Here is a 25,479-nt window from a genome sequence, read left to right on the forward strand (position 1 = left end):
TAACTGAGTGTTTTCAGAATGCTTTGCATCATGGGAAACCTTCCCCTAAGTCAATCCGCAGTCAAAAGTTTTGAATCTTTGTATCGATATTGCAAGATTTGTGCACTGCCTAAACCATACAACACACCTCATTTTCTCTACTGCTTTACAGTTTTTCAAATGAAGATGGGCAAGAAACAAGCACACTAGTAAAAGAAGATTAAAGTGGATGCAAATTAAACCTAAACTCACATTAACACCTTATGAAAATAGCCATGATGTGATATATCTGCACTTATGCCGTCATGAAGCCAGCTTCATTAGCTCGAGACATAACCAAGAACTTTACACAACAGTCGGTTTCGGGAAGTACAAAATCCCATTCCTTTTCTCCACAGAGAAAGATTTTTGGTTAAACTTTATTTCAATAGTCCACTTTAGACATTCTACTAACTATAAGTAACTTTGCAACTACTTTTCAACTAACTCTAACAGAAAAAATGGTTTTGAATAGCCAAATTCATAAGGAATAATTACATTAGCCATGACGAGAGATCCACCAATCAAAAAAAGAATTTTTTTTTTTAAAATGTTAAAATCTCTGCAAAAAGCTCCCATAAAGCATTGAGAATGACAAAAGAGTCAGTCACCCTACACTCTCAAACAGCTTACATTTGTCTATATACACTAACATACACTAAGTTTTTTTTTTAGAAATTAATATTTTTATTAAAATCAAGGATGCATTCAATTGATCTAAAATTGATTTTGTTCTTTTGAACTTTCTATTCATGAAAAATTCCCACGAAATATCACAGTTTCCACCAAATCAGCATATTAGAATGATTTCCGAAGGATCATGTGACGCTCAAGACTGGAGTAATGATGCTGAAAGGAATCAGTTAATTTTAAAATACATTAAAACAGAAAACAGTTCTAAATGGTCATAATATTGCACAATATTACTGTTACTTGGTGAGCATAAGATACTATTTTAAAACCATTACAAATATACGTGTTTTAAATTGTTCCATGTCTGATTCATCAATGTGTCATTAACAATGATTCAGTGCCTCATAAAACACATTAAATACACCTTGTACCTCTTTTCCGGTTCCTCTAAGTTTTTTGAAATCCCTATGGAGAACTTGAATGGGAAAATGATTCCAGAACCAAGGCTGATGGAGAAAGTTTTTTGTCACTCAAAGAATGCCACCATTTTGTAATGTTTTCAAAATAGGAAAACACACATGATCACAATCACACATGATTATGACTGGAGCTGGTAAGGAAGCATATGAGCTTCACAGCAGAAAGTAACTCTAGAACCAGGTGAATAAAATGCTCATGAAAAGGGCAGAGAAGAGGCGTAATGGATTTAAAAGGCCAGTAAAGCAGAAAGAGATGATGTTTGCTTTTCAAGCACAATCCCAGCATTTACCCCTCTACAGTTTTTTACACTCATTATACCACTGTAGATTCTAAAGTACAAACTGATGGTTGGATCTCACAAATGCTCATATATATACACTTCCAAAAAACAAAAACAAAAAGTTAAATAGGATTCTATTTAGAACCCTATGGGGGTTCTAAACTCAATTTTGAAGAACACTTTATGCCAAAAAGGTTCTATAGAATGAGAAATGTCTATGTATTCACACCTGGTTCATTTGGAACCTGAACCTGTTTTGGAACCTGGTGCGTTTTCTCCTTTAGTTCGGTTCATTTAGGCATATATGAACACGGCAATCGAGCTCGGATCCACACCAAAACAAACGCTCTGAGATCGCCTGAACGAGGCCTTGGCCCGATTAAAAACCAACTGTGGATGAGGTGGTTGAGGTAAGAAAGCAATTCGACCCAACGGACCAACGAACCAAACAGTATCATAATTCATAACGGGAAATGTGTTATATAAAAACCAGCAGTGATGCTCTTCCCCATGCACTGGGGACGAAGTCGACGAAGCCTTATTCAGGCTCTAACTACATTATAAATGATATATTATATGGTTTCTCCCAAGGTTTTGTTCTCCATTCTGTCACCTAATGCAGTCTGAGTTCCTTGCCACTGTCACCTCTGGCTTGCTTAGTTAGGGACACTTAATATTCAACAAAATCTGACTGAATCTGAGAACTGAACTGAGCTGGACGATTACTTCATCATGAAATGAACTAATTTAATAATTGATGAAGAGCCGAAATTCATAATTTTCCTGTTATCACAGTAAAGCTGCTTTAAAACAATCTGTATTGTATAAAGCACTATATAAGTAAAAGTGATTTGACTTGACTTGATATATACTTGCATAAACACATTTTGGTATGCTTTGAAATGCTGCCTTGTGAAAGCGAACCGAACCAAGAAAAAAATGCAACATTGTAACAAATTAGGTCCCTGTTATTATATATATATATATATATATATATATATAATATAATATAATATTTCTTGTATTATTATAATTTGCTTTAAGAAAATAAAGCCAATTCTTCAATCATTAAGATTTGACACATTGACACATTTGTCCCCTGTGACACATTGCTGAAATACTTTTTTTCTCTCTTTTAAATTGGGGTGAAAAAAAAAAGGCATTTTCTTTGTGAGATCAACCTTGATATTTACTGTTTATTAATTACATTGCAAAGCATATTTCAGTCTGACCTGCTGGAATATCCATATAAAAACAGCTTCTGATGGTTTCAAGCTTGTCAAAACTAGTCTTTAGGTAGTCTAAAGGCCCGTTCACACCAAGGATGATAATTATAACGATAAAAATATAGTTCTAAAAATCTTTCTAAATATAAAAGAATAGCAGAGTCCACATCATAACTGTAATGATAACGGTACAGAGAAACAATATCGTTGTAATCACTTTCAGAACGATTCTTTTTTTTTTTTTTTTTTTTCAGCTGATGAATGATAAAAACATTGAGAGCCAATCAGAATCCACCAGACTTCAAAGAGCTTGAGCGGTTAGAGCAGCAGATGACAGAACTGCAGTGCACGCTTACAATAAAAAGAACAATATCGTCAGCTGGTGTGGATGCTAATATAGTTATTGTTATAGTTATCTTTATAGTCATCGCTCTTGGTGTGAACGGGCCTTAAGATTGTCTAGATGCTCAATCAATCAATCTATATCCTTTAAGCCAGTATGCTGTGGTTCTTCCAGCAGGGTGAATGAACTGGAGTGCGACAAACAGAGAGGAGCTGGGACACGGCATGGAGGAAGACGAGAAAAGCAAAGCAGAAGAAAGGACAGACCTGAGTTTGTCTGACGGGGGAAGTCCGTGTCTTCTGGAAGAGGGGGTTAGGGGGAAGGGGTCACATCACAAAAATGGACAGACAGACAGAGGAGAGGGGTGTGAGAGGAGGTGTGCAGAAAGACAGGAGGAGAAACCAGGGGCAAAAACACATGGGAGGGAACACAACAACAACAACAACAACACCAACACCAACAACATAAAATATAGGGGGGGAAATACAAGACACAACAAGCAGATAAAACCTCAAACACATGTTTCAAGTTCTATGATACAGAAAGAAAAGAAAAATAAATCACAGTTCAGAGGAAAAACATCAAGCGCAGCCAGTCCTGCTTAAAAACAAACCCTGAAACACTAGAGGAATGTTAATAGAACATGCAGACGGGAATGAATTTAAAATAAAAGACCTGTGGAAAGAAAAAAGAATAGAAGAAAGAGGAGGAGGAGGACAGTCTCCACAAACCCTGAAGAGAAATAACCTGCTGCATCATTTGCGCCAGGTCCTGACACCAAATCAGATGTGTTTTTAGAGACATAAGGTTGCTAAACACAACACTGACAGATACAATATCTGAGCACAATAACAATATTAGTGTACATTTACTGAAAATTTTGTGGGTCAGTAAGTTTGAGGTCAGTAAGAAATTAATACTTTTATTCAGCAAGGATGCATTAAATAATATCAAATCAGCATATTAGAATGATTTCTGAAGAATCATGTGACACTGAAGACTGGAGTAATGATGCTGAAAATTCAGCTTTGATCACAAGAATAAATTATATTTTAACATATATTTAAATAGAAAACAGTTATTTTAAACAGTAAGAATATTTCACAATATTAATGTGTTTTAACAAATAATGCAACAATGGTGAGCATAAGAGACTTCTTTCAAAAACATTTAAAAATCTTACCGACCCCAAACTTTGAAAGGAAGTATACAAAACACAAAGCCAAAAGCCCCTCTACACACAACAATTTTATCGTTGACAGCCACTGAGTTCATCTACCATTTGTATCATTCACAGCCATGCATAACATAGTGAATGATAAATCTCTAAATGGCCACAAGTTTTATTAAGTTAAATTTTGATACACCCACATCACATCAGCAACAGCTGCAAGTAACTCATTTCACCTTAAACGATGAACTCTGACTGAAACTGCTGTCAGTTTGAACCAAAGTCCCTTTAAAGGGTTAGTTCACCCAAAAATGAAAATTCTGTCATCATTTACTCACTTACTTACATCAAATTTGTATGAATTTCTTTCTTCTGCTAAACACAAAAAGAGATATTTTGAAGAATATGGATAACCAAACAGTTGATGGGCCCACTGACTTCCCCAATATGGAAAAAATACTATGGAAGTCAATGGGGCTCATCAACTGTTTGGTTATCCATATTCTTCAAAATATCTCTTTTTGTGTTTAGCAGAAGAAAGAAATTCATACAAATTTGGGTGAGTAAAAGATGACAGAATTTTTATTTTTCGGTGAAGTATCCATTTAAGGCCTGTCATTTCACATGAGATCACATCTCGGGCAGCTATTTCAGTCATGCAAGTACAGCTCCTATCTCTGTATGTGGAAACATCAAATTCTCCAAAGCTGTTCACCAATCTTATGTTTAAATTCATATTTGAAATCACTAATATAATCTGATAACAACTGTCTCATAAATTTTGTTTCTAAACGCTCAAATCATGCCAAAAATGTGGAGTCATAAGTGAGCATCTCAGAACACAGTTTCAATAGCAAACAGAGCTTCTAACGGCAGTTGCAGTGACGCAATGACTTTACCAATTGCCGATTGGCTCTTTTATTTAGAAGGCGGGGCTTATTCTGACATATTGCACGTTGCACTTTCTCCCATTCATGGTAATATGAGTGCACCGTCTTTGTATATCTAAAGTCTTTGGTTTGAACACCCATTTATTGTTAGCATGCCAAAACTATCCAAAGCAAAGTCTAAATGAAAGAATGTCACTAAAAGTACTAAAGCTAAAAAAAAACACTAGCTGATCTCACAAACTGACTAGTCAGACAATCACCGTTCACTTCGCCCATCTCTAATTCACTCACTGAAAGGTGTCCTGCTCATCCTTCAGTTTAGCCCTAATTCTCACTGATCTCCCAGCATCCTCTTTTAGATCATTTGTTCAATGCCTGTTTGGAGTCTTATATAATGATGCTGGCGTCTAAGGACACTGTATTGCACTAATTGGACACCCTCCTCCTCCTCTCCATATTTAAATTCTTTATCTGTGTCTTCTTCACAGAGAACACAATCTGCTGATACGGCTTGTTTTTTCTCTGTTCTTCATTGTTCTCTTGAGCCGTGCTTTGATTCGCCACCGCATTAATCACGCAACGACCCTGCGTCCATGATCTTGTGTACCCAAGCACATTTCTCATGCATTAATCACCCACAAGATGATCCCATTCCACACAGACGGCTGCACTGATGGGACATTCATTAGCCAGACCTGATACGGACCCTATTAACCCCACCCACCCACACACACACACACACGCACACAACCGTCTCATCAGAGAGCTATTCAGGATCCAGATCCTCAGAGCAAGAGAAACAATGTCTTGCGGTGTCACACTCGTTTCACTGTCGTCTCGTCTGCGTTTAGCTCAGTAAAACATTCAATACAGTGATGTACTCGTCTGAAGCTGTATTCATCATACACAGCTCTATAATTTCCGTCAGCTTTGTGCACAAAGTGGAGATGAACATCTCACGTGTAGTTTAATGATATGCTGTTGAAATCATGAGCATTTCTTTTTTTGAATGAGGTCTGATTGTACAAGGTGAACGCACAATGAAAACCCACATAAAGAGAGCATGTGTACTAGTGATGGGCGTGTTCGAAAAAACACGCTTCGTGAAACTTTTGCGAATCATTTGACTCAAGCCAGTTATTCGAGCAAAGTCATGTGATTTCGGTAAACAAGGCTTTGTTACAGTAAAACCATTTTAAAAAGTTTCTAAATTTAAATCGTTCGCCGCTAGGGGGCGATGATCTCTGTGAACCCACGAACCAATGTCTATATGTTGTTTTTTTTTGGTAACACTTTACAATAAGGTTCATTAGTTAAACATTAGTTAATGTATCAACTAACATGAACTAACCACGAGCAATACATTTGTTACTGTATTTACTAATCTTAGTTAACGTTAGTTAATGAAAATACAGTTCATTGTTTGTTCATGTTAGTTCACAGTGCATTAACTAATGTTAACAAGATTTTAATAATGTATTAGTAAATGTTGAAATTAACATTAACAAAGATTAATAAATGCTGTAGAAGTGCAGTTCATTATTAGTTCATGTTAACTAATGTTGTTAACCAATGAACCTTATTGTAAAGTGTTACTGTTGTTTTTTGTTTTTTTTTAAGTTTGTAATTTGTAGACATTTGAAAAACATGTTTATAATAAAAAGGATGAGTTTTAGTTTATAGTGTCTTATTGGCCTGATTAACCAAGCTCTACATAAAACAATACCTGCAGTTTAATAAAATAACACATATTATACAGACACTTCATATTTAATGGCATTATATGATCATGGGGTTTGTAAAAGGTGTTTTTATGCACGTTTTATGCAAGTTTTCATTGCATTTACACCATGTCTAGCAAGCATCACCAGACTGTGGTGATTCGAGGGCTTCGAAACAGAATCATTTTGAATCATCAGTATGATTTGATGTCTTTCGAATCTTACTATGCAAAACTTTTGCATAGTAAGTTTCTGATTAGTAAGATTTGTTTTTTTTTTGGAACATTGTAAAATCTGTACTATTTCAAATAAAAATGTGAACATTTTAAATTACATTTTAAAATATTACTGTTTTTAATGATTTTTATTAAATGCAGTTGCAGTAGGCGATTTCTGAGAAACACTGTTGATATTTAAAATCCTTCCAAACAAACACACCCCTCGCTTCATTGCTCCGCCCCTAAAATGCACAAACACAAAATGCAAAAGTGGATGTCTCTTTATCATAGCTGAAGTGAAGCAGAATAATGCTTGTGACACTCAAAACTGTCTTGTTACTATAGCTAAAATTAGCATATCTTGGTTCTGTGAAACAGCTAAACCAATGATACTCATGTACGGAGCAGAAACAACGCAATGAATGAATGAGGCATTTATACAGCGCTTTCATATGTACTACTGTACACCCAAAGTGCTTTACAATCATATCAGGGGTCTCTCCTCATCCACCACCAGTGCGCAGCATCCACTTGGATAATGCAACGGCAGCCACAGTACAATGGCGCCAGTGCGCTCACCACACACCAGCTGTAGGTGGAGAGGAGAGAGAGTGATAGAGCCAATTCAATGGATGGGGATTATTAGGAGGCCATGATTGGTAAGGGCCAATGGAGGGAATTTGGCCAGGATACCGAGGTTACACCCCTACTCTTTTACGAGAAGTGGCATGAGATATTTAATGACCACGAAGAGTCAGGACCTCGGTTTAACGTCTCATCCGAAGGACGGTGCTTGTTACAGTACAGTGTCCCCGTCACTATACTGGGGCATTAAGACCCACACAGACGACAGGGTGAGCACCCCCTGCTGGCCTCAATAACACCTCTTCCAGCAGCTACCTGGTTTTCCCAGGAGGTCTCTCATCCAGGTACTAACCAGGCTCAGCCCTGCTTAGCTTCAGTAGGCAATCAGTCTTGGGCTACAGGGTGATATGGCTGCTATCTCGGCGTCTATTTTCAGGCCTTCCTGCTTAGGTCTCTCCAGTGCTGGAAAGCTTTTCTAATATTAACGCGGGTGCTAAAGCTCATGCCTGATCATAACCTTTTCTCTTTTGTAATGTCTCTCAGCCATCTCTCTCTCTACAGTCTTTCTTCAAATCTCCCTCTTGCTCACTCTCTCTCCTCCCCCATCACGAGTGGACACGCCCCCTACTGCTGATTGGCTACAAGTGTGTTGTGGTGCTCGGTCCGATCCACTTTCAGCAGCGTTTCTCAGAAATGGCTTACTGTACCTTTAAATGTAGACTTAATGAGCATAAAAACTTCTTTCAAAACCGATCCCAAACATTTGAAAGGTATATGTTCTTTTACTAAAACTAACGAATGAATAAATTGCCTTTATGATGCCTCTTGAAAGACAAGATAAAATGTCCTCATTGACTTCCATAGTATGAAAAAAAAAAATACTATGGAAGTCAATGGGGACCAGAAAATGTTTGGTTATCGACATTCTTTAAAATATTTTCTTTTGTGTCTCACAGAAGACAGAAACTCATACAGGTTTAGAACAAATTTAGGGTGAATGAGTAAATGAGGTCAGAATTTTTATTTTTAGGTGAACTATTCCTTTAAAGTCAGAGCTCAAAATCATTCAGAGGAAAGAGCACACAGGGTCAAGGTCAGAGAGGTCAGAGGTCAAACCTGTCTGAGCAGCGATGTGTGTCTCCTCCTGATGGCCGTTAGATGAGTGACCAGCACTGACCACTGAGCTCTGCTGGTCCTCCCATGTCACCTCTTATCATGCAGGTAATTAACACAGAGACACAGGCAGCGTTAACATACGGCTCGAGAAGACGTGTAGCGTGTCAGAGAAAGTAAGGGATTGGTACAGTGGCCTCAAAACCTATTTGAACACTTAAGTCATTTAGACAATATTAATTGCGGCTTACGTGACCAAACACGTCTTGTCATTCTTCTCTCCTTCAAACTTTTAAGTTCACTTAAAATGTGTGCTTTTTTTATTTTAAATAAATGCCACTTGGTTTGATATTTTGTGTCTAATGCAATACCTTGAGACTGGCTTAGATATTCAAATATTTTTTGAGGCCACTGTACAGTTCACACATCAGTGTTTGTTCCAAAAATACAGTCTGCATGCGTCTATATTTTATCTTTGCAAAAACAGTGAATAAATTTGGGGAGGTAGACGGAACAATTCTGGGAATAATTCTAAGATACTTCAGCACTGAAGAAGTGAACAGCTCCTTTCTACACATGATTGTGCTCCATCTGCTGGTCAAAATCTGTAACTGCATCCTGCTATCTGTGGAACCGACTGATTTACACTTATATTAAAATATGAAATTATATAACATCTCAATAATTCCACTCTGTAGAAAGAGTATAGAACAAAACAATGTGTTTTTAACATCTAAAAGTGGCTTTAAACAGAAAAGGCTGAACATTTATCTGGCTGTATACAGCTCAGAGCAAAACATTTATGCAGACAAAATTCGATTTTAATGCAACACAATCCAAATTTAATTTAAGACGTCTTTAGATGTCCCTCATTATTCACAGCAAAACACATTAAAACACTGACAACCCACTCAAGAGAGATATATGAGAGATGTGAAGAGGGAGAGATTGACCTAGAAACAGAGAGAGAAACCGACTCATCCATGCAAGATTCGTGACGCATCAATCCTTCAATGACAATAGTTTTAAGAAAAGACAAGACATTTTAAAGGACTGGGCGATATAGCTAAATAAAGTGGCCATACACGTGTGTAAAATACAGTAAAAATGTACTTAAAAATAATATTATAAAAAATAAAATATAACATTTTAATTAATAAAAATGTGACAATACTGAATAACAAAAATAAATCAAACTTGGTGAATCTAAATATAAACTATATGCAGAGTAATTTCATAGTGACTTTAAAATCAAATGCAAATATATTATGATTATTTGATATATTGCCCAGCCCCTCAGCCCCTGAAATGTCCCCTCAGAAAAGAAAATAAAGAGAAAAATACTGCAAAGCTACACTGCAAACACACGCCTGGAGAGACTTGCCTTTCCTCCCATTTACGGCTGGGCCGTTAGGCCTCATCTCATACGCTTTAAAATAACAACAGGAGCAATGGAGTAAAACAGTGCTAAAATTCCTACAAATGCACAAAATATAAGTCAAACTTCTAATAAATCCTCCTGTACACTCATTTTGAGTGTCATATGAAAAAAGAATGAGAGTGTATTTCAAACAGCTGATGTAGAGTAAATATCAGATGGACAGAAAGCAGAGATGGATGCTGGGAAGGTGGCAGACACACACACACACTCCCAATAGACCAGATCTTGTGACAAATACAACGGATGTGGCAGATGGGAGTGGAGGAAGTGCAATCGGTTGGAAACTGTTTGTGCTTGTACGTGTGTGTACAACCGATTTTTCATTTTCAAACCTGAACCTGACACAAACTTAAAGTATGAACTGACCCTAAATCAGCTCAGATGTCATGGTTCTAAGTAGCTGATTTCTATAATATACACTTCTGTTCAGGCTCAGTTTATACATAACACAGTTGGGTTTATTTTACACAATTTATTTTTAAAATAAATAAATATTTTTATTCATCAAGGATCTATCTATCTATTATCTGCCTGCCTACCATCCATCCATCCATCCCACCCACCCACCCATTCATCCAACCACCCAACCAACCAACCAACCATCCATCCCATCCCCCACCATCCCATCCATCCACCATCCATCCACCCAACCAACCAACAAACCATCCATCCATCCCACCACCCCACCATCCCATTCAACCACCATCCACCAACCCACCCACCCACCCAACTATCCATCCATCCATCAATCCCACCCACCCCACCACCATCCCATCCATCCACCATCCTTCCACCCACCCATCCAACCAACCAACCAACCAACCATCTATCCAACCAACCATCCATCCATCCATCCATACAACCCACCCACCCATCCACCATCCCATCCACCATCCATCCAACCATCCATCCATCCATTCATCCATTCATCCAAACAACCCTCCCACCCACCACCCACCCATCCATCCATCCATCCATCCAACAATCCACCATCCACCCAAACAACCCACCCACCCACCCACCACCCAAACAACCCACACAAACAACCCACCCACCCACCATCCATCCATCCATCCATCCAAACAACCCACCCACCATCCATCCATCCATCCATCCATCCATCCGTCTTCTGGAGTTCAGCAGGAAACACAAACATCACAGTTTGGATTTAACAGTGAGGATTTAACAGTTAATGTACTGTAAGTCACTAGACAATTCAATGAAAGAAGTAACTGAAGACTGACATTTTTCGAAAGACTCGTGCTTCTTAGATTTTGTCCTGAGAAAAAAACCCAGTAATCTCACACGAGTCTCCTCTAGAGTTTCAGAAGAGATTACATGTGTCAAACTGTCTCAAGTATTCATATTCACAGCTCTATACTTTTACTGTATGTCAAAGACTGCCAGTCTATTCGAATTTCTCCAAAATAATCTGAGACAAATTGATTTAAATGATGACTCCACATGAATAATATTTTACAACAACATTTGAGCAACGTTGTTTGCAAAACAGAACAACAGGTCTGTAAATTCAACCAGCGATTTGGACAAGACAAAAATACTGTGACTTCTTTTAAAACAAAACAAAAGTCACTGGGAAAACAAAAATACATTTGGAAAATCCTTTATCATCACAACATTACACGATCACAGTTACAGTAAGACAATGGAAAAAAGGAAAAACTACCATTGTTTATGACATAAACACGAAGAGCTTGCAATGGACCTGGCTTTATAACCTCTTTTAGAGAAAGCTCTGACGGAGCATTTGATGCTTCCAAAATGAAAAGGAAATCTGACGTCCAAAAAGCTCTATAAGCTGAGGTTGATTCTAGACCCGTCTATAGAGGAAATATCAGCTCAAGACCATTGCAGAAAGGTTTAATTCAATCAGAAGATCTTTCTGACAGATTAAACCTTCACAGACGGTGTTACACACCTGGACAAGGCTCAAGTTCTTCATCTCCATCTTCTGAGAGAGGAATGAGAGAGGGAAACATCAGAGCGCACATGCACAACTAAACCACACATGTCATTTACATGACCATGTGTGTATCACACACTCAAATATAACCACAGGAAGTGACTGGCACCCAAACTGTGTCATATTTAGCCAATGGGGTAATGGAACAGTGCAATGTTGTGATAATGTGTAACAATCCCTGAAAAACGACAACAATTCACACTCGAAACACTTCTGCTTTTCAAACCTTTCCTAAAGAACTAAATGCAGTTAATATGGTTTATCATTTACTGAAATGACAAGCTTTGTTGTCAAACCAGTTACACCAGTTCGATAGATTCAATCAGCAAGAAGGCCCCGCCCACCAGTGGGGGAAACAAACTGTTATCATAGTTACCCAAATAACTTGTGTGGACAACAGTAACCAATAAATTTGGCAACAAAATATGATTTTCCCTACTATCTTAAAATCAAAATTAGAGTTTTGTGTGTCCACCAAAGCATTGGAAAATGCTTTAGCGCTTTTTCAGTTGAGACGCTTATGATATGGAATATCCACAGTATCTGATTTCACAGATAGTTTGTTTCTGAATATAAAAATGCTGATACAATGTAAAGTATTTCTTCTGGCTCTTGCTTTAAATGATTTAGTTCCATTGTTGTGCGTGTTAATGTTGTCTGTTGACAATGTACAAGCAGGATGTGGCGGTTAGTCGGTGTGGTATTGATCCCGCCCCTACTCCACTGTGATTGGATGGCTGGGTAAAAAGTGACAGTGATGAGTGCTGCGTTTTACCACTTTGGTGGACACATGTCTGTTAGATTTGTGGTTATATGTATGCTATTATATTGGAATGTTGACAAAAAGTATATTTTATAGGTAACACTACAATAAGGTCCCATGCTAGCTGATGCGTTAAAAGTGCAGTAAGCGATTTCTGAGAAACGGTGTTGAAAGTGGATTGGACTAAGCACTAAAACACACTTGTAGCCAATCAGCAGTAAGGGGCGTATACACTCATTAGGGGGGAGGTGCCTGTGTTGCATAGCATGTTTGTGAATTTGGGGGTGGAGCTATCAAGATAGGGGTGTGATCCTTTTGGGTAGGGGCGTGTATGTTTCAACAGCGTTTCTCAGAAATTGCTTACTGCACCTTTAACTAATTTTTTTTACAGTATTTATTAATCTTTGTTAACATTAGTTAATAAAAACATAACAGCTCATTGTTAGTTCAAAGCAGCTCAGGTCCATTAAATAATATTAACAGATAAAACTTTTGATTTTAGTAATGTATTAGAAAATGTTTAAATTAACATTAAGACTAATAAACACTTTAGATTTTTTCTTTTATTGTTATGCAGTTAACTAATGTTAACAAATGGAACCTTATTGTAAAGTGTGACCATTATACAGTATAATTAAAGAAGTATATTTTTTCCCCTCGCTCAAATTCCTATTTCAACAGTTAAAAAAGTCAAATTTATTGTATACTTTTCTTCATTTTCCCTATTGAAATGAACAGGTAACTACTATAACTGGGATTTGGTGCATTACTGACTGTATCTATAGCAAACCACAACATTTGCCGCAGTCAGTCATTTATGCAATCCCACCTCTCAAATAAACATGAGCAAGAGCCAACAATGGCGAAAAAAAGGAGCTACACAGAAAAACAAACATACTTCTTTCCAGCGTCCCTTTCGGAGGCAGTTGTGGTAGCTGTCGTCCTCTCCTGCTGTTCACAGGGGTCCCAGTGGGGCTGGTCTGAACTGATCCACCACGAGGATGTGCCCTAGTACACAAAACACAATCACCATTATTACTGTTGTTCTGTGCATGTACCTTATTTCTATAATGCAAGGCATAACCCTGAACACTGACAGTGCTAGCAAGGAAATGCTGATCAAAAGTATCATTAAAGGACATTAAACAAAAAGGAAAAAGAGATTTCAGAGTTGCTCTATGAAGCATCAGCAAATGAAAAACCAGTTGAAAATGATACATTATAAAAAAAATAGGCAAATGAAGGGATCAGTCAGTCATATATATGATATTTCACATATACATGTGCTGGAAAATCATGCACATCCATTTGAATGATGCTGAGGATTAAAATAACAATAAATAAACATGGTTGTCCATCAGCATTTTGTATAAACTCAAACAAAATTATTAGCATAATCATGAAGGTAGAACTAATATAAGGTAAATATATGGTAAACCTTATGGTATATGTACCAATAAAGATGATGTTTGTTTTTAATGTCATGTCAACTTCTATAGCTATTTTCATGGTGAAATCCAGCTTAAAATATAAGTCATACACTAATAATAATTCAAAAGTTTGTGGTCAGCAAGATTTTTTAAGTCTCTTATGCTCACCAAAGCTGCATTTATTTGATCAAAAATACAGTTAAAACAGTAATATTGTGAAATATTATTACAGTTTAAAGTAACTATTTTCTGTTTGAATATATTTTAAAATGTCATTTATTTCTGTCATTACTCCAATCTTTAGTGTCACATGATCCTTAACAAATTATTCTAATATGCTGATTTGCTGCACAAGAAACGTTAACAAACAGTTGCGCTGCTTTTTTTTTTTCCATCTATTTTTATCTATTCCATACATTATTCCTGCTCGGAGGCTTCTGTAAATATGTACTTTACACGTAGAGTTTAATGGTAACAACGCTCAAAGAATTAGAAGTGCGCACATTTACTACATTTGACAAAATGCTTGATGCTTTGGCACATGAAGGTGAGTCTTCCACAGTGATGCTGCAAGAGAAGTGTGCGCTTTTCTCCGCCATCACCAAAGACAAACAAAACATATTAGTATTCAAGACAAAAGAACCAAATGAGGGAAAAACAAATGAGTTAAATATCACAATATAGAGATAACCAATGGAGATTCCACACCACTCACTCACTAAAAGTATGGAGTGTTTTTGGTATAAAACAAATCAGTAAAAAGAAATGAACCGTATCTGGTGCATCTACAGGGATCATGAGATGGAGCAGATATAACAGCAGAGGGGGCAGAAAAAATCAAAGGGTTGGTTGGGGATGCCGGGGATCTTTGTCAACACATGAAGGGTGTTTTGTTGGATTAGTCAGGGCTGTTTTGCGGGGTGAGCGGCTGCTTTGATCTGGGTCACCTCGATAAGGCAGGGGAGGGTGGCGCGGAGTGTCCTGACGGCAGGGAGGGCATCGAAGATCTCATGTGGGGGCCGTCGGGCGGCCGCTCTGTGGAGCGAGAGCGACTGTACATGGGACGCTCCATTGCGGCCCGCTGGTCTGCTGAACGGGACCTGTGGTGATACTCATGCCTGTCTGGTGCTCCGTAATTCCTGGAGAAACGTGATTGGGGGGAAACAGGTCGGTGTTTAGTGTGGGAGAGGTGGGTTGTGTCAGGCTGATGGAGTCTCAGGAAGCAGCGCTGAGAGACTCCTACAGGTCCATAGTTAAGTTGTGTCGTCTTTGGCACTTGGAAGCAACTGATGTATGAGTCTAGCCCAACAGTTCTATGCTGGATGATACACTTTTCATTTGGTTTTGTTGCTGATTTTATAAGACTTAAAGATACACTAACAGCATCATTTAGTTGAAGTTAAGACTATGAAATCCAGCAAGTCACAGAAGCATAAAAATAAACAAGAATTATTTCAAACAAATAAAGAAATTCAAAATGTATCTCATTACTAAAAACTGTGGAAGGAAAGAGTATTCTTAGATTATTCCCATAATTTTACATAAGGACAAATCCCATCCATTTTATCCAGAGAGAGAGAAAAAAAAAGATTTTCAGAGATAATATGCAAACCTTTCAGGACAGACCTACAATTATCATTTATTTATGAATTTTTAAAAATCCCTATGGAGAAAATGAATGAGAAAAATACCTTTGGAAGCAACACTGCTATACATTTTTTTTAACAGTGTAACACACAATAACACACAATAATGCACAAGACAACACAGAAACACGTGTAGTGATGAAAAGTTGCCCAGCATCCGAACACTGATTAATATTATATACTATACAACACAGTATAAATAATTACTGAGATACATGCAGTGACTACACTGTCTGAAATAATAATATGCAAGTAATAAAATAATAAAAATAATAAATAATAATATGCAAATAATAAGAAAAAAAGATTTCTTAAAAGTAGTACTCAAACTAAAACTAAACATTTTAAAATGGCAGCTTAAATTTTTTTTCAAATTAAAAAATATTTTTGTGTAGTTTTAAGCAAATTATTTTTGTAATAATTGGCTATTTTAGGACTGATTAACTTGTGCATTCCTTCCTTATGATTCCTATCCCTTAATGAGAGAGAATAAGGATTTGGGATTTTTTTTTGTGTGTGTGTCTGTATATTTTGAATGCAAAGAAATATATTATTAGCATTACAACACTTTCTAAAACTGTTTTCATATCATAATTCTGTAATATTTCAAAAGGTCAAAAAATAACAGTGAAATAGAACTGCGTAACTTTAATTCCAAAAGAAAAAACAATCATGCTTGGAACGAAATGCAGCTACTAGTCACAGTATACCTTAAGATCACTTTGTTGTCATTTGTTGTCACATTGTCATTGTTATCGCTTGTTTTTGGAAAAAGTTATTTCTTAGTTTAGACGTGCTTTCAAACCGATTAACAAAAGTTTGTGTATATATATATATATATATATATATATATATACATATATATATATATATATATACACACACAAACTTTTATGTTAGATGCGATTAATCACGATTAAACGATTATACAGCACTAGTTTAGACACACTGTAAACGTCTCTAAATTTAGTGAGATTTATGCATTGAACAAGGAAATGCTATTTGCAAATGGATTAAGAAAATAAACTTCATTTTAAGAAGTCAAGATGAAGACTTTGGGGTTGTTCGGTAGTGAAACGGGCCCAGCTCATGACAGGGCAGCAGGGTTGCTCTCAGTGTTGGATATCATCCCATATAATGTCTTCAACTTGAAACAAAAAGGCTGCCAACATTTTAGACAGGCCATAAATGGCTGACCCAAATAGACTGCAGCACCGGTACCCCTCTATGTCACTGTACACTTCTATGACGGGCCATCCCAGCAGGACGCGGTAACCTGACCACAGCCTGCCGATTGATGGGACACACGCTATTGCCACGGCTGCCAAAAAGATCCAGATATTTGGAACTGACTCGCATAAACCAACACTGACTGTGCATTAAACAAACTTCATCAAGATTTAATCATATAAAATATCTTTTTAAGTGTTTTATCATAAAAACATTACAGATTAATGCATCTGCTAGACAACTTTTTACACAAAACACCAAGTTAGAGATTATAGACAAACACACAACGATGTATAGCAAACTACGATCCTATTAATACACTCATAGTGAAGTACTGTATTTATGCACATTTTACATCATTCTTCACTGATTATTAAAACAAAATCTGAGCTAGCTGAAAAAATGAGTGCTCAGATTCTTTATGATGACCTTGTGAGAAAATGATGATGATGCTTTAGGAATGAGTCAAAGTCATACAGTAGCTCACCATTCTTACAAAGACAGAAGCTTGTTAGGTATAATGGTGTATATATTCTCCAACCTTTCTTGGGAAATATATACATTTGCAGGGATGGTGTACATTAGGACAGAGGGATGTGGAAATACATGTGCTCTTCTTTCAGCTTGTTGTTTTTCTCCTTCTTTATCTTCATGTTTCCTAGTTTTTTAGTCATTAAACGTCATATTGACATTAATAAATCACCGGTGAACTGTTGAATTGATAAATAAAAAGTCATTTTTTCAAATATCAAAAAAAAAAAAAAAAAAAAAGTTTACGCCTAAAATGCTTTACAGTTCATAATATATATATTATTCATATATATATATATATATATATATATATATATAGAAATGTTTTTTTTTTACATTTTTTACTTTATTTTTATGTTTATTTTTGTGCTTTAATCTACAGTCATTTATATTCAATTACAAGTATAATTCATTGAACGCTGAAAAGTACTGATTGAAAAACAAAACATTAACATTTCATTAAAGTATTTTGCTTAATATTTCTAATTCTATGCTTATTTGAGCATCACAGCATTGGCATATTAATCTGCTAATGCAAAACTGCAATTCTGAGTGGATGCTGCATCCGCAACAAAAACAAACTACAAAAAAAAGGTATTTAGCACCTTAAGGAGTCTTGTCTTTATACCAGTACACATGTGGTCAGTGTCAAAATGTCAACATGAGGTTGTGAGGATTAAGGTTTCTCAATGTCAGAGACCCTCAAGAATGCAGGTTTTCAACTAAACAAAAAAACTGTATCAAACTGCATTTTATCATGATTATGAAAGTACTGAAAACCCGGATTCGTTAAAGTTCAGAGGAAGTCATGGCTTGAGAAACCCTGATGTGTTTGTTAGTGGCGGCTTCTAGCAGGGAGGTTAATGGGGACGAACGTCGGCTGCATTGGCTCTACCTGAGTTCCTTCAGCTCACTGTCATGAGGCTGACTGTGTCGGGTTCGAGGTAAGGTGAGAAAATGACTGCAGGCAGATGGAGAGAATATAGATGGAATTTCAGAAGAGAGATGGAAAGATTTGAGGGAAGAGAGAGGATCATGTTTTTGTTGGAGCTGATAATGGCGGGATGAACCCAAACTCTTCATGTGGAAGAAATGTGGTTACTGTTCAATGACACCAACCCTTACACATCCAACTGCTTTAAGAGCACAGGTCATTTTAAAACAGTGTAATTAAAGGGGCCAACTGGATTTCCTTGCACTATAATGACACTAAGCTGAATAAAAAATTATAATAATAATAATTATTACTATTATTAATAGTCTACATTATAAGTGAACTTCAGGGAAAAACAACTGCTACAAAATATAGCCCCTTTAAAGCAAATGTACACTCACCGGCCAATTTTTTAGGTACACCTGTTCAACTGCACATTAATGCAAATATCTAATCAGCCAATCACATGTCAGCAACTCAATGCATTTAGTCATGTGGACAAGGTCAAGATGATCTGCTGAATTTCAAACTGAGCATCAGAATGGGTAAGAAAGTTGATTTAAGTGACTTTGAACGTGGCACGGTTGTTGGTGCCAGACGGGCTGGTCTAAGTATTTCAGAAACTGCTGATGTACTGGGATTTTCACGCACAACCGTCTCTAGGGTTTAAAGAGAATGGTGCGAAAAAGAGAAAATATCCAGTCAGCGGCAGTTCTGTGAGTGAAAATGCCTTGTTGATGCCAGAGGTCAGAGAATGGCCAGTCTAGTTCAAGCTGATAGAAAGGCAACAGTAACTCAAATAGCCGAGGTCTGCAGAAGAGCATCTCTGAACGCACAACACGTCCAACCTTGAAGCAGATAGGCAACAGCAGCAGAAGACACACACGCTGCTCCTGTCAGCTAAGAACAGGAAACTGAGGCTACAACTTACACAGTCTCACCAAAACTGTACAATAGAGGATTGGAAAAACGTTGCCTGGTCTGATGAGTCTCGATTTCTGCTTCAACATTCAGATGGTAGGGTCAGAATTTGGCGTAAATAACATCCATCCTGCCTTGTATCAACGGTTCAGGCTGCTGCTGGTGGTGTAATGGTGTGGAGGATATTTTCTTGGCACACTTTGGGCCTCTTAAGCATCGTTTAACACCACAGCCTACCTGAGTATTGTTGCTGACCATGTCCATCCCTTTATGACCACAGTGTACTCATCTTCTGATGACTACTTCCAGCAGGATAACCCATCATGTCACAAAGCTCAATCACAGTCACCAGATCTCAATCCAATAGAGCAGCTTTGGGACGCGGAGGTACGGGAAATTCGCATCATGGATGTGCAGCTGACAAATCTGCAGCAACTGCGTGATGTGATCATGTCAATATATACCAAAATCTCTGAGGAATATTTCCAGCACCTTGTTGAATCTATTCCATGAAGAATTAAGGCAGTTCTGGAGGCCCAACCCTATACTAGCAAGGTGTACCTAATAAAGTGGCCAGTGATTGTATATTTCTATTACCATGCCAAATTGCCAAGGCTTGCTAGAAACCCCATCTACCATTTTACTAAACATAAGTAAGAAAGTAATTAAGCAAATAAATAAATAAACTTGTCTAATATTATAAATGGACTTCAGGGAAAAAACTTCTACAAAATACATGTGAACTAAACATATGTTATAATAGAGCTTTGTGACTCCAAAACAAAGTTTGAGAGGGGCATGATCATTGATATTGATTCACTGATACGCTGAAAAATCAAAACCCTTAAACCACAGTTCAGATATTTAAGAACAGAAAAGGTTAAAACAGAGAGATCTGTCATACCTCTGAGAAGGGGGCATGCTGGGCGACCGTGACCGCGCCCGGTTGATGTCGGCTGACCGAGAGCAATGATTGGACGATAAGACCTGCTCAGGCACAGAGAGAGTGGAGCTCTGGAGGTCCCTGCCATTTCTATAGTCTGTAACAAAGAAAAGAGAAAAAATTAATGAACTAATCATCTGTGACTATTGCAAAACTTCTAAACCATTTACTAATAGCAATCTGAATATGCTTTAATAAGTATATTCCTTCATGAAAAATGTTTACTTGTTTTGGACCATCTATTTAACACTGTTTTAGATGATATATTGTATGCTGCTGTGTGTTTACACAATAACTGGTTCTTAAATTGCAGTAAAAGTTGCTTATATGTTCCAGCCATGATTGAACTTATCTCCCATTAAATCAGAAAACGGCTTTCACAACCAAAACCAGAATAATGACTTTTTCCTCATGCAAGAGCCATCAGCGCACTCAGCCTGATGGCATTTCATTACCCAGCATTCAGTGTGGCCACGCTAAGGTCAGTGCCTCGCATGATTACAAAAGATTGATGTTCAACTGACTGTATCGCACATTAAAACAGGCTGAAGGTAGAACAATGTATCAAAGAGAAGTCTGAGGAGAGAAATTCTGTCTCTCTGACGGCTTATTTTACTTTTTATTGTGAACTCACAATTGATGTTTTGATGTTGTTAATGGTATAATACTCAAATAAATATACTAAATATGCAGCATCCACAAAAAATGGGTCATTTTTTAGTAAATAAATAATTATAATCATTAAATATAAGTGCATTTATTTATAATTTTGTGTCTGCTTTATCTACAAAGGATACTTTCGGTGAATTTGATGCATCATTGCTGAATAAAGGTATTAAAAGGTTACCTTCAGTAATAATCTTTGCATCACCTATAACCAGGCAGCTCACTAGCTTTTGGAACAGAGCTACTGTATCTATTACAGTACAAGCAACATTAGTTTGGTCTGTCTGTTGTGAACACACACACATATGCACAACCTCATTCTGAATGTGACCTCCGTGTGCTCCAGCGCAGAGACTGCATCGGCACCAGTGCGTCATGCTGCAATAAATGAACGGCTGCTAAACACAGGGGCCACAAAACAACTACAGCTGCACAGACCGCATGAAGGGAAAGCAACGATCTATAATTCCTCTGAATGTTAATCATCTCCTCCCGGCGGAATGCACTGCATCAGCACTTTACAACCGGCCCGGAGACAGAGCCAAAATCAATGAGAGAGAGAGACTGAGAGAGGGCTTCCCTCTCTCACAAAGAACATGGCTGGAATTTTAAAAAGGGTGCATGGATGTGTGTGTTTCTAGCCTGTTTAGGCTTTCCCTTCCCGTCTGAGATGAACATTTTTGGCACCAGTATTAGGTTGATAAGTGGTGAAGACACCTATAACATCCTGCAATACTGTATACTGTGCATAGCAGGACATTAACATTTGTGTGGAATATGTGTATCCCACATCTCTTACTTGATTTATTTAGTTCAACTGCTAAAAGTTAAGAGATTTAAACACAGATGTGGATTAAAAATTAAAAATAGTTATTTATTTCCAAGATGATAGTTGGATGATATATGTGACAAAGGCAACATTTCTAACTTTCATCTCAAGTTTTTTAAGTCGGAGTTTTTAACTTATATTTTCATTTATATTTATTTCAGTTAACAGAATTTTTATTTAAATAATTTTAATTTTGGTTACAATTACAACACTGATACTGCGCAGAATTCAGCTAGTAGTAAGTGAAACAGGTTGCATTATGCAACATTTTAAACAGTAGTATGCTACATTGTTTTCAAATGACCTCATCACATTGCATTTAAGTGGTGTCCAGTTATCATCATTTGGAAATAAATACGGTTCTGTGAGATGTCGCGACTTCATATTGAACGGATTTAGCAGTAAATATCTTCATCACCTCCATCAGATGGTGTCATTTTCACTGTGTTCCTGCTAACATCTTACCTGATACGACGCCAACACCATCTTCACAGTCATAGTCTGAGAACTCACTGTCACTGATCCTCTGAGACCCTACAGGAGAAAGACAGAGACACAGAGAGACAAGTGTTGGTACGGTCTGTAGCGAGCCATGTGATGCAGCCGTTCTATGAGAATGTGGATTCTGCTGTAGGTAGTTAGATGTGATGTTAGGATGTTTTCTGCTCTATAAACCACTATAAACATATATTTATTTACTAGCTCTTATTCAAAATCTCATGAGTTTGCTTAACTGGGGAGTACCCAAGATGACAGCTGAGTGAACTGACATGCCTTAATGGAATTTAGTTTGGCGTTAGCAGAGATAGATAGATATCAGACAGATAGATAGATAGATAGACAACTTGTTTATTTTCATTTTATTATAAAAGTTTAAGTTTTTAAGTTTTTTAAGTTTTTAGTTTGTTTGGTGCTTCTGTAATTTTTATTAGTTTTTGATTTTTTGAAGGGGACATCTGACTTTTCTTTTTTTTAAAGGGGAAATCTGACTTTTTACGTGTTTAAGTGCTATAATCCAGTCCCTGGGGCATCTACCAACCCAGAAAACATGAAAAAGGACAACCCAGTAACTTTGTTTTGGCAAGCCTTTCTCTGCAAGCATGTGAAAAAATTAGTCGCTCAGATTTTACTCCCCTAGTGACGCAGGAAGGGGATCTTTTTATAATATTACTGCCCCTTAATCTGCACATTTCCACCCACAGCACCGCCATTTTGTTTTCACAAGCAAGGCAAAGCTGCAGATGAAGAAAATGTAAGTATTTTCAAGCAATGCAATGCGTTTCTTCGGTTCAGGCAGCTCCATTTTCCGTGCGCTTTCCCTTAGCCTCCATACGCTCTATTACTTTACGCTAGCATAAACAGAAGTTGTGTTTGACAGAAATGTTTCGGTGTTACTTATGACTCACCCACAAAACAGACTACTAATGTGATGTCATTTTTCAGCGGACTGCTTCACAAACGAGGGTCAATTCAACGTTAAATTTGCACAAAAGATTAACATGACGGCACATGCTAGTTGATGAGTTGAATCAACTTCACAGCAACTACATAAATTGATCCACTAACCATTCAGTTGCATTCTAAAAGTTGTAACTTCTTCCTGGGTCTCTCCTTCAGTGTCCGACTCCGGTTTGAACAATGTAAGGCTGAACACCGTTACTGACAATCCTCATTTTGCCTGCGTGAGATTCTCCATCTTTGTTGCTGTTGAGCAACCGAAGCATGAGCTGTTAAAGCTCCGCCCTCTTTTGGAAAGCGGGCCGGGAGCAGCAGCTCATTTGCATTTAAAGGGACACGCACAAAAACAGCATGTTTTTGCTCACACCCAAATAGGGGCAAATTTGACAAGCTATAATAAATGATCTGTGGGGTATTTTGAGCTGAAACTTCACAGACGCATTCTGGGGACACCAGAGACTTATATTACATCTTGTGAAAGGGGGCATAATAGGTCTCCTTTAAACATATTTATGTATAGCTTGAATTAATTTTTATTTCAATTTTAGTTTTTGTAATTTTAGTGATTCAACTTTAACTTAAATCAGTTAGTTGCCAAGGCAAAGTTTTTATTTGATTATATATTTTCTTTTCTTTATTTCAATCACCAAAAATGATTTTTAATAGTTTTAGTTAACAATAACAACATCATAGCATTCCTTAAATAGTGTCTAGGTAGGCAGCTCACTAAGTTTTGGAACAGAACTGACAAACACGGCTGTTCATTCATCTTCCTCTGTGACGTTCGTATCGAGCGGTAAAAGAGCCGCACTCAAAATACCTGTCTATTTCAGACTACTTACAGATAACTGAACATGTCAGTCAGATATCTCTCTCTCGCTTCCAAATCCACAAAACAAGAACGAGGCAGCCTGAGCTTTGTATTACGTGAGAAAATGGATCTTCTGCTCCCTTTGCTTCAGTCATGAGGAATAAACCGAGCTGAACGCCGTCCCTCAGCCCATAGCGCTGACGTTTGCCGAGTTTGACACTCTGAAGCGGCCCCTCCATCACTCAGTTCAGATCGAGAATGAAAGCTAATCTGCCGTGCGGCGTTCACAGAACTACAGCCTGCACGAACACCCAGCCTGCAGTCTGTCGCACACCAAACAGACCCTTGTGCTTTAACGCAGATGACAAGCCAGCAATAAACCTGCTCTCATTTCGTTCTCTCTTTCATAAGCCTGTCCTCTTTTCTCCTTCAGCTCTCTGGTCTATAAATCAGCCTCTCTTTAAATCGCTAAATCAAGCACTCAAGTGTCAAAAGAGATTCACAAATTTAAAAAGAATCGCATGATGTATTCTTGCGACCCATTTTACATTGTGTCTTTCTGTTTTGTCAGGGTTTCAAACAGTTTGTGAGACTTTTCTTATGCAGCCAGAAGTTGATCAGTTGGTTCAGGTGATGGTTGTCATTGTAAATCGATGTAAGGGAAGTCTTTATAATATCCTAATTATGTTGAAACGTGTTGAAATTACTGGACTGAACGTGATTTGTGAGAATTTTTCTTTGCTTCTGTCTCTTTGAATGATTAAATACAGGTGCTGTAAGTACAAAACCACACAGCAACCACAAGAAAAACAAACAAAGAAACAAAAAAACAAAAACAAGAACAGTCACTCTTAAAAGAGAAGAAACTAAACTAATTCAAAGACTTTTCACACACAGGTGAGTTACACAAAATACACCTTTTTTTTTAGAGATGTATTATTAATCACAGAACTAGGAACTATAAAGGGAGGAAAAAATGAAACGGCCTGGGTTGAATGATGGAATTTACCACAGAATGATATACACATTAACCAATACAGTTTTTGCTTTAGTGTGTATATACCTCTGAATATATATTTCCATGTGACAAAAGAAATATGAATTATATAGAAGCTTGTTTCCGCCACTGAATAAAAAAATTAAAAAGACAACTGCGACTTTTTATCTCACAATTCTGACTTTTTTTCTTGCAATTGGGAGATTACATCTTACAA

The 25,479-nt window shown here is 37.3% G+C and overlaps 1 protein-coding gene across 49 annotated transcripts in view; it reads right to left on the bottom strand.

Moving 5' to 3' along the window:
- rims2a (regulating synaptic membrane exocytosis 2a) overlaps window positions 1-25,479 on the bottom strand; it is a 201,347-nt gene that overhangs the window by 56,668 nt on the left and 119,200 nt on the right. For 21 of the 49 annotated variants that reach the window (XM_051864854.1, XM_051864852.1, XM_051864840.1 and 18 more), the window contains 7 exons: window positions 22,462-22,530; window positions 20,463-20,598; window positions 18,599-18,664; window positions 15,244-15,435; window positions 13,765-13,874; window positions 12,059-12,091; window positions 3,247-3,279 (listed from right to left, as the gene is read on the bottom strand). In XM_051864854.1, the coding sequence (XP_051720814.1) occupies window positions 3,247-3,279; window positions 12,059-12,091; window positions 13,765-13,874; window positions 15,244-15,435; window positions 18,599-18,664; window positions 20,463-20,598; window positions 22,462-22,530 (639 nt within the window). The remainder of the gene's footprint in view (window positions 1-3,246; window positions 3,280-12,058; window positions 12,092-13,764; window positions 13,875-15,243; window positions 15,436-18,598; window positions 18,665-20,462; window positions 20,599-22,461; window positions 22,531-25,479) is intronic. The other 28 variants (XM_051864865.1, XM_051864847.1, XM_051864879.1 and 25 more) reach the window with 10 other exon arrangements.

Source organism: Ctenopharyngodon idella, chromosome 16 (genome assembly GCF_019924925.1).
Source record: "Ctenopharyngodon idella isolate HZGC_01 chromosome 16, HZGC01, whole genome shotgun sequence".
NCBI lineage: Eukaryota > Metazoa > Chordata > Actinopteri > Cypriniformes > Xenocyprididae > Ctenopharyngodon > Ctenopharyngodon idella.